Genomic DNA, 10,794 nt, shown 5'->3' with positions numbered 1-10,794 from the left:
TGGTAGTCAAGCTTCAAGCAGCCAGGGAGGAAAAAAAAAACCTATCTTTTCAATGGCAACCATTTCCTGGTCTGTTGGCCTCACAATGCCTGAATAATATTTAAACCTATATTTTAAAACAATCATGAAGTTTATATAATTAAAGGAAGATATGGTAACATCTCAATTGAATGTTACTTAGAAGTTATATATCTGTGTAGGTGGAGTACAAGGGAGAATTGCAATGGCCTGTCCAATACTAGATAAATTAAGTTAAATTATTCCCAGGACAAAATGGCAAAATGAGAGTCAAAGCCAATGAATTTGATTCATGCTGATTTATCAGGTAAACTGAACATTTAAAATTGAAAAAGCAGAGCTAACCATTTGATTTCTTTACTCATAAAAGGGAAATTTAACTGTTTTCTTAGTAGTCTTCAGATGTTCCTTCCGTTACAAGAAGTAAAGAGCATGGCACCTAGTTCTGTCTAGAAAAAGGTGTAACTTACAGATTCAACACAATATCAAAATCCTGGCTAGATTTTTTTTTTAGAAATTGACAAGCCAAAATTTATATGGAAATACAAGGCATTCACAATATCCAAAGCCATCTTAAAAAGAACAAAGCTAGAGGACTTGCATTTCCCTATATCAAAACTTACCACAAAGCTATGGTAATCAAACAGTATGGTACTGGCATAGGATAGGTGTATAGATCAATGGAATAGAACTGAGAATCTAAAAATAACCCCTTACATTGTAGTCAGTTGATTTCCTAAAAGGGTGCCAAGATAATTCAATGGGAGAAAGCATGGTCTTTTCAACAAATGGTGCTGGGTCACTGGATAGCCACATGCTAAAGAATGATGTTGGATCATTTGCTTACATCACAAACAAAAATTAATTCCCAATGGATCATATAAAACTATAAAACTCTTAGACGTAGGGGTCTGAGAGACAGAAGTACGTCTTCATGACTTTAGGGTAGGCAAAGTCTTCTTAGGTGTCCATCAGAAAAGTGAAAAGACAGGGGTGCCTAGCTGGCTCAGTTGGTAAAGCATGCAACTTGATCTCAGGGTTGTGAGTTTGAGCCTCATGTTGGGTGTAGAGCCTACTTAAAAAAAAAAGTAGGGGCGCCTGGGTGGCTCAGTCGGTTAAGCATCTGCCTTCAGCTCAGGTCGTGATCTCGGGGTCCTGGGATGGAGTCCAGCTTGGGCTCCTTGCTCAGTGGGGAGCCTGCTTCTCCCTCTGCCTGCCACTCCCCGTGCTTGTGTATTCTCTCTGTCAAATAAATAAATAAAATCTTAAAAAAAAATTAAAAGACAATCCACAGAGTGGAACAAAATATTTTCAAATCACATATCCGATAAAGAACTTATACCCAAAAATATGTAGTCTTATATCTCAATAATAAAAAGACAACCCAATAAAAAGTAGGCAAAGGATATGAACAGACATTTCTCTGAAGAAGACACGCATGTGAAAAGATATTCAGCATCATTAGTAATTAGGGAAATACAATTCAAAAGAGTCACATCCACTGTGATGGGTACAGTAAAAGGGAAAATAACTAATGTTGGTGAGGGTATGGTGTACTTGGAACCCTCATACACTGCTGGTGCAAATGTAAAGCAGTGCAGACATTTCGAAAAAAAGATTGTCATCTTCTGAAACACAGAGTTCCCATATGAACAGAAATTCCACTCTTATGTATATATCCTGGAGACATGAAATATGTGTCCACGGGAAACTTGTACGTGAACTTGCAGTGTTATTCATAATAGCCCCAAAGTGGGAACAATTCAAATGTCCATTAGCTGATAGATGCGTAAATCCAATGTGGTATAGTGATACAATGGAATATTTTTTCAGTTATAAAAAGCAATGAAACACTGCATTTAATGCAATGAAGTGCTACAAATGGAAGAACTTTAAAAACATTATTCTAAGTGAAAGAAGCCAGTTACCAAAGGCCACATATTTTATGATTTCATTTACATGAAATGTCAAAAAGAGGCAAATCCATGGAGACAGAAAATAGATTAGTGGGGATGGGGTGGAGAGTTGATGGGAAATGGGAAGTGACTGCTAATGAGTACAGGGTTGCTTTTAGGGTGATAAAATATTCTAAAATTGATTGTGGGCGATGGTTGCACAACCCTGTGAATATAGTAAAAACCACAAAATTGTACACTTAAGTGTGAATTGTAGTCTATGTGAATTATATTACGATAAAGCTACTTTAAAAATGTGTAACTTACTTATCTTAGATGCATGAATAAAATATTCATGCCAAAGGGCACCACACTTCCATTGTATGATGGAAAGAATGTTTTAAGTCCAGGGTAGCCCTTAACCTTTGATATCATTTAAGTTTTGCATTATATTTTATGACATCATAGATTATTACATGTAGCAATCTTTTACTTTATAATCCTAAAGTTAAGAAAATAAATATAATAGTTGCTTGAAAAAAGTTATTCCCAGTAGCCACTTTTTTTCCCAGAGAAATTGAGTCTTCTAGATCTTAGTGTCTACCTGGTCCAAATCGGTTAGCATGAGTCATGAATCAGACTTTGTTTTTGTTAATAAAACAAAGGGACCATTTCCTAAATTCCAGACAGGTCTCTTCACTTAGAATATTGGGGGTGGGGTGCTTCCCCTGAATCATCACTGGCTTGGTGTTTTCCCTTTTTGACTGTGTTAATTGTCTTACCTACTCTCTTTATTATGGTCCTCCATGTAAATGTGAAACATCCATTAAAACCCTCCTCTGAGAGCTGTAGGGGGAGGAAGCTCTGGAGAAGGAAAGTCTGAGACAGGAATATTGGCTATTAGAATCTCTTTGAATTTCTCTACTTTTGCTGCAAACTTCTTCAAAGGAACTCGATAAACTTTTTTCAATTGTAATTTTGGTTGTTTATTTTTTCATTTTTCAGGGTTTGCCTTCAGGGAGTGGTGCTGTTGATGCTTATTCTTTTTATGAAGCAAATCTAGTAGTGAGTTTAAGTGAGTTTAAGTTATTGCACCTTGCACTAATAACAGGCATAACATTTTGGTGGGCCACTTTGGATCGATTCTAGAGGGAACATATACATTTGAGTGTGTTGTCTGACCTGATTATTGAGTAACACATAATCTTTCAGTTTTGAGACAAAAATTCAGAGCAAGAGAAGTTACTGATTCAATTTTATTGCTGGCTGCCCTGCCACTCGAGCCTAACGACCCAGCAGATACAGTAGTTCCCAAAGTATTTCTGATATTTTGATGGATATGATGGAGCTTCTGGAAAATCCCAATAGAGGATCTCAGCTAAGACTTCTAGGATTTTGGAGCAAAGCAATGCCATCTTGTGAAGACAGAGATTCCCTTTCTGAGAAACAGCTCCTGATTTACTTCTTAGCCTTGGTAGAGACCAAAGGGAAACTCAATTATCATCTGACCTCAGTTGCTTATCCTGATCTGGGTGTTATTGGATCCGTGAAGCCATAAAGTTGGTCATGCATACTGATAATTCAACATCAAGTGGAACAGTATATAGGAGATTGTGCATGAACATGTCCTGAAGGAGTAAGTTGTGTGAGCAAATGGCTTGGATTTGCATGGTAGTTACTCCTGCTGTACTGATATTTTTCTCTCAGCCCACATTATGGCCTCATGGGGAGTTTCCTATGACCAATTGAGAAAGACTAGTTTCCTTCTCAGGATTGGTCTAGGTATGGTTCTGCGTGATTTGCTAGTAATGATCTTAAGGTGTATTTTTTTTTTAATTTGTGTGGTATATTTTATTTTATTTATTTTTTATTTTTTAAAATATTTTATTTATTTGTCAGAGAGAGAGAGAGCAAGCAGAGGGAGAAGCAGGCAGAGGAATAAGCAGACTCTCTACTGAGAAAGGAGCCTGATGCGGGACTCGATCCCAGGACCCTGGGATCATGACCTGAGCTGAAGGTAGATGCTTAACTGACTGAGCCACCCACGCATCCCATATTTTTGTTTATTTTTTTAAAAAAAGATTGAGAGAGAGAGAGAGGGAAAGAGAAAGAGGAGGGTAGGGGCAGAGGAAGAATCTTAAGCAGATTCCACATTGAGCACGGAACCCGACGAGGGGCTTGATCTCATGACCCTAAGATCATGAACTGAACTGAAACCAAGAGTTGGACACTTAACCAACTGCACCACCCAGGCACCCCATTTTTGTTTATTTTTTAAGCAATCTCTACACCTGACATGGGGCTTAACCTCACAACCCTGAGATCAAGAGTTGTGTGCTCTACCAACTGAACCAGCCAGGCACCCCATTAAGGTGTATTTGTTAATATTAACCTTATAATTTAGAGTTTGCAGTATATCAAAAGTGGATTGTAATTGATCTAGAAAAGGAAGTGAACATCACTTAGAGAGCGATATAATGACTTATAAGGACTCAAGATCTTACTTTTGTAGGGAAAACACAGGAACATCTCTGATGGTATGAGGTAGCAGGATGTTTGGCAGAACAGGATGATGGAAATATTATTGTTTGTTGGCATTTTAAATAGGAGTGGAAGGGTATTCATGCATGCCAAGTTTTTATTTTGAAAAAGTTTAGACTCACAGAAATTTGTGAACATAGTATAGAGTTCACATATACTTTTCACTTATCGTCCCCTAATATTAACAACTATATAATCATAGTACAATGATTAAAACCAGGAAATTAACAGTGATACAATACTATTAACTAAACCACTGACCTTCTTAAAATCCCAGCAGTTTTCCCCCAATGTCCTTTTAATGTTCCAGGAACTAATCCAAAATACCACATTTGCATTCAGTGTTTGTATACCCTTGTCTCCTCCAATTTGTTTCCTTATTTTACCCCAATTCATTTCCTTGTCTTTCATAATGCTGACACTTTCCATGAGTGTTGGTCAGGCATTTTGTAGACTATCTCCTGGTTTAGGTTTGTTTGATATTTTCTCATGGTTAGATCGAAGTTATGCATGGAATGTGTCCTTCCCAGTGCATCATATCAGGAAGTAAATCTTGATCACTTGATTAAGATGGTATCTGCTGGGTTTCTCCAATGTAAAATTACTAATTTTTCCCTGTGTAATTATTAAATGTCTTGGGGTAGATAACTCTGAGATTATGCTAACATTCTGTTTTGCTGATTTTAGTATCACATGGTAAAACTTGCTTCCAATTGCTATGGCATTTGCTTGATGGGTATATGAAATTTTTCTTATTCCTTCTACATTTACAATTGGTATTCTTCCATGAAGAAGAGTGTCCCTTCTCTCACATTACTTACTTACTTACTTAATTAATTAATTTGTATTAGTATGGATTCATGGATATTTATTTTATTATCCAATACTATTATTTTTTAGTTTAGTTCCCATATTGCCCCAGCTTTGGCCATTGATAACTCCTTCTGTTTGGCTCTGTGTCCTATTGACATCCCTTCAAATTTATTAAAACACTTCCTGGGGCACTTGGGTGGCTTAGTCAGTTAAGTGTCTGCCTTCTTGGCTCAGGTCATGATCCCAGGATCCTGGGATCAAACCCCATATCTGGCTCCCTGCTCAGCAGGGAGTCTGCTTATCCTTCTCCCTCTGCCCCTCCCCCCTGCTCATTCTCTCTCTCTCTCTCTCATAAATAAATTAAAAAACCCCAAAGCCCCCACTTCCTTATTTTATCACATCACAAGGTATTCAAAATGCATCCTATATTTTCCTTTGTATAAGATTTTGAAGGCAGAAGAGAATCTATGGTGGCAATTTCAGGCAGATAGAGGGCTGATGATGAGTTCTAAATCACTTCAGTGCTGTAGGCAGCTGAAAGAGTCAGTATCAGCCTCCTGGACTTTCATTCCCTGAGCCTTCCAATAATTGTTGTATTAGCTCTCTATCACTACATCATAAATCACCACAAACCTATAGCTTCAAACAAATCACCTTTCTTATTTCATAGTTTCTTTGGTCAGCAGTCTGTCAAGGTTTAACTGGATCTTCTGCATCAGAGTCTCTCACAAGGCTGAATTCAAGGTGATGCTCAGGACTGGAGTTTCATCTAAGGATTGACTTGGGAAGGGTCCACTTCCAGGCTCAAGTGGTTGTTGGCAGAATTCAGTTCCTTGTGGCTCACTGGAGGGAGGGCTTCAGTTCCCAGCTGACTGTTGGCTGGAGGCCACCATCAGCACTGTGCCATGTGAAACTTTCCAACATGGCTGCTTGTTTCATCAGAGAAGGCAGCAGAGTCTGCTAGCAGGCTGATGTCACAGTCTCATATAACCTACTCACCAAAGTGACCTCCTTTGATGTCCTTAGCATATGATATGCTTCTGTTGCATTCTATTGGTTAGAAGCAAGTTGTTAGGTCAGTCCACATTTATGGAAAGGAAATTGTGTGTGGGTGTAAATACCGGAAGAGAGGGATCACTGGGTCCATTTTACAGTGTTCCAGCACAGTTGTGTAAACCTCTAATTTTTTTCTTGGACCATCTAGAGTAGCTTCTGTTTTATTGATAGAATCCTGGTTGACCAGCCATCTTGTCAGGATTGTATCTATATCCTTTCTGTGAACTAGGAGACTGCTGTCTGGACTAATCAAAGCTGTGGAGATCATAAAACCTACAGCTTCCATCTTCATGCATCCAAATAATCTTTCCCAGCAGACCAGGCTGTTTGGAAATGCCCTCCACCCCTGAGATTCTTCAACTCTAAGAGATGTTAGAGGCCAGTTGCAACAGCAGACACTATGAGCAGAATACAGATCAGAGGAACTCTTACCCTATAACTTCTAGTATAAGAATTTGTGGAAGATTGATGTCTTTCAAAGGAGGCTGGATTTTACCTTCCTCACCCCACTCACACACATTTCCTGATAACAAAGTGAGAGGAAGGCATGACCCCTAATGTGAAAAGTAAAGAAAAAAGTATTACAAAAAGGTCTTTTCAACAAATGGTGCTGGATGATCAACTAATCTCTGACAAAGCAGGAAAGAATATCCAAAGGAAAAAAAAGAGTCTTTTCAACAAATGGTGTTGGGAAAACTGGACAGCCACATGCAGAAGAATGAAACTGGACCACTTTCTTACACCATACACAAAAATAAATTCAAAATGGATGAAAAACCTAAATGCGAGACAGGAAACCATCAAAATCCTAGAGAAGAACACAAACAACAATCTTTTTGACCTTGGCTGTAGTAGTTTTTACTAGACACATTGCTGAAGGCAAGGAAAACAAAAGAAAAAATGAACTGTTGGTACTTCATCAAAATAAAAAGCTTCTGCATAGCAAAGGAAACAATCAGCAAAATTAAAAGCAGGTTACAGGAGAAGATATGTATAAATGACATATCTGATAAAGGGTTAGCATCCCAAATCTATAAAGAACTTTTCAAATTGAATACCCAAAAAACATATAATCCAGTTTAAAAAATGGGCACAAAGACATGAATAGACAATTTTCCAAAGAAGATATCCAGATGGCTAACAGACACATGAAAAGATGCTCAACATCACTCATCATCAGGGAAATACAAATCAAAACCATGATGAAATACCACCTCACATAAAATTAACAACATAAGATGCAGCAGGTGTTGGTGAGGATGCAGGGGAAGGGGAACACTCTTGCACTGTTGGTGGGAATGCAAACTGGTGTAGCCACTATGGAGAACAGTATGGAGGTTCCTCAAAAAGTTAAAAATAGAACTACCTTATGATCCAGCAATTGCACCACTAGGTATTTACCCAAAAGATTCAAAAATACAGATATGAAGGGATACATGCACCCTGATGTTTATAGCAGCATTATCTACAAGAGCCAAACTATGGAGAGAGCCCAAATGTCCACTGACTGACGAATGGATAAAGAAGATGTGGTGTGTGTGTGTGTGTGTGTGTGTGTGTGTGTGTGTGTGTGTGTAATGGAATATTACTCAACCATCAAAAAGAATGAAATCTTGCCGGGCGCCTGGGTGGCTCAGTCAGTTAAGCGACTGCCTTCGGCTCAGGTCATGATCCTGGAGTCCCGGGATCGAGTTCCGCATTGGGCTCCCTGCTCAGCAGGGAGTCTGCTTCTCCCTCTGACCGTCTTCACTCTCGTGCTCTCTGTCTTTCATTCTCTCTCTCTCTCAAATAAATAAATAAAATCTTTAAAAAAAATAATGAAATCTTGCCATTTGCAATGACATGGACGGAGCTAGAGTGTATTATGTTAAATGTAATAAGCCAGAGTGTATTATGCTAAGTGTAATAAGCCACTCAGAGAAAGACAAATACTATATATGACTTCACTTATGTGTGGAATTTAAGAAACAAAACAGATGGACATATGGGGGGGTGGTGGAGAGAGAGAGAGAAAGGGAAACAAACCATAAGAGACGCTTAACAATAGAGAACAAACTGAGGGTTGATGGAGGGAAGTGGGTGGGTGATGGATTAGATAGGGACTAGGTATTTAGGAGGGCACTTGGCATGATGAACACTGGGTGTTGTATGTAAGTGATGAACCACTGAATTCTGCTCCTGAAACAAATATCGCACTGTGTATTAACTAACTAGAATTTAAATAAAAATTTGAAAAGAACACCCAAATGGTGCTGGGAAAACCGGATTTCCAAATTCAGAAGAATGAAGTTGGATCCTTACCTAACACCATATACAAAAATTAATTCAAAATGTATCAAAGACCTAAATATCAGACCTGAAACTATGAAAGCATAGAGCAAAACTTGATGACATTGGATCTGGCATGATTTCTTGGATAGGACACCAAAGCACAGTCAGCAACAACAAAACAGATTAGACTTCACAAAAATTTATAACTTTTGTGCATCAAAAGGCTGTATCAACAGGACAAAAAGGCAACCCACAGAATTGGAGAAAGTATTTGCCAATCACATATTGACAAGGGATTAATATCCAGGATGTCTAGAGAACTCCTAAAACTCAACAACAATAAAACCAAACAACCTGATTAAGAAAATGAACAAAGGACTTCAGTAGATATTTCTCCAAAGAAGACATACAGATGGCCAACAAGCACATGAAAAGATGCTTAACATCACTAATAATCAGGGAAAAGCAAACCAAAACCACAATGAGAACTATCTCCCACTCATTTGGATAACTACTGTCAAAAACAAGAAGCAAGGGTGCCTGGGTGGCTCAGATGGTTAAGCATCTGCCTTCGGCTCAGGTCCTGATCCCAGGGTCCTGGGATCGAGTCCCGCATTGGGCTTCCGGCTCCTTGGGAGTCCGCTTCTCCCTCTGCCTCTCTCTCTCTTTCTCTCTGTCTCTCATGAATAAATAAATAAAATCTTAAAAAAAAAACAAAACAAGGGCGGCGCCGCGTGGAGCTCTTCGGCTTGGAGGCCGTCGCCATGGCGGTCTTTGCTGGCCCGGCCAAGCCGTTCCTGTCGCTGAACCCGCAGGAAGAGGCCAAATTTCAGAAGGAGGTGGCGCAGGCTCGCCGACGCGCAACCCAGCGACAGGAGAAAGAAAAACTGACTCCTGGAGTAATCTATGTGGGCCACTTACCTCCAGCACTTTACGAAACCCAGATCCGGGCATATTTCTCCCAGTTTGGCACTGTTACAAGATTCAGACTGTCTAGAAGTAAAAGGACTGGTAATAGTAAAGGCTATGCCTTTGTGGAGTTTGCATCTGAAGATGTTGCCAAGATAGTTGCTGATACAATGAACAACTACCTTTTTGGTGAAAGACTCTTAAAGTGTCATTTTATACCACCCGAAAAAGTACACGAAGAACTTTTTAGAGAGTGGCATGTTCCATTTAAAAAGCCATCATACCCAGCAGTGAAACGGTATAATCAGAATCGGACCCTTCTTCAAAAGCTACAGATGGAGGAGCGATTTAAAAAGAAGGAAAAATTACTCAGGAAGAAATTAGCTAAAAAAGGAATTGATTATGATTTTCCTTCACTGATTTTACATAAAAAGGACAAAAGAAATGCTTCAAATACTGGGCTTCAGAAATCTGCAAATAGCCAGGTCTTATCAAAGAAAAAGAAGAAGAAAAAGGCTTCACGTACTCCTACCACTCCTGAGAAGACTGTGGAGAGCCAGGGCCCCACACCAGTTTGCACGCCAACGTTTTTGGAGAAACGAAAATCTGAAGTGGCTAAAATGAACGTTGATGATCAAGATAACGAAATAGTTTTCAAACAACCCGTACCTGGTGTGAAAGAAGAAACACAAGAGACTCAAACACCTACACGTTCGAGGAAAAAAAGACGAAGAAAAAGCAATCAGTGATTCTGAAAAATGCGATTTTAGTGTGAGGGGTAATTCTTTGTATTTAACTAGATGCAGTGGAGTGCAACTGTTGACAAGATTCTCGGAGGACAAACTGTCAGTTCAAGTCAGTAGGGAAAGTGGTTGCAGCTGGCTGACCTGCCCTTGCTGAGACGCGTGGGTGCCTGGCCTGCAGGAGTCCGGCGAACGCTGCCTCTTTGGCCTGGTCTCTAGTTTTCTGTGCAGATTTCATAGCTGTCTTTAGTTACTCTGCCTGGATAGGAAAGTCACCATTTACTGCAGGTTTCATTGTTACCATCAAATAAAATAAAATCTTGCTTGACGACCTAAAAAAAAAAAAAAAAAAAAAAAAAAAAAAAAAAAAAACAAAACAAGAAGCAAAACACAAGTGTTGGAGGATGTGGAGAAATAGGAAACCTTGTGCTGTATTGGTGGGAATGTAAAATGGTGCAGCCACTGTGGAAATCAGTAGAGCAGTTCCTCAAAAAATTAAAAATAAAATTATTATATGATCCAGTAATTTGACTTCTATGTATGCCCAA

The 10,794-nt window shown here is 39.1% G+C and overlaps 1 protein-coding gene across 2 annotated transcripts; it reads left to right on the top strand.

Moving 5' to 3' along the window:
- Positions 1-9,323: 9,323 nt before the first annotated feature.
- LOC113919683 (MKI67 FHA domain-interacting nucleolar phosphoprotein-like) lies at positions 9,324-10,578 on the top strand. Of its 2 annotated transcripts, XM_035726721.1 has the most exons (2): positions 9,324-9,462; positions 9,601-10,578. In XM_035726721.1, exons 1-2 carry the CDS (start codon positions 9,359-9,361, stop codon positions 10,250-10,252), a joined length of 756 nt encoding a protein of 251 aa, XP_035582614.1. In that variant the 5' UTR covers positions 9,324-9,358; the 3' UTR covers positions 10,253-10,578. The 2 variants fall into 2 exon arrangements, with proteins under 2 accessions (XP_035582614.1, XP_027445018.1); XM_027589217.2 differs by having other exon boundaries at positions 9,324-10,578.
- The last annotated feature ends 216 nt before the right edge of the window (positions 10,579-10,794 follow it).

The sequence above is a fragment of the Zalophus californianus genome, chromosome 3 (assembly GCF_009762305.2).
Source record: "Zalophus californianus isolate mZalCal1 chromosome 3, mZalCal1.pri.v2, whole genome shotgun sequence".
In the NCBI taxonomy this organism is placed as follows: Eukaryota; Metazoa; Chordata; class Mammalia; order Carnivora; family Otariidae; genus Zalophus; species Zalophus californianus.
Note: the sequence above shows the minus strand (reverse complement) of the source record. Positions and strands in the feature narration are given on the sequence as shown.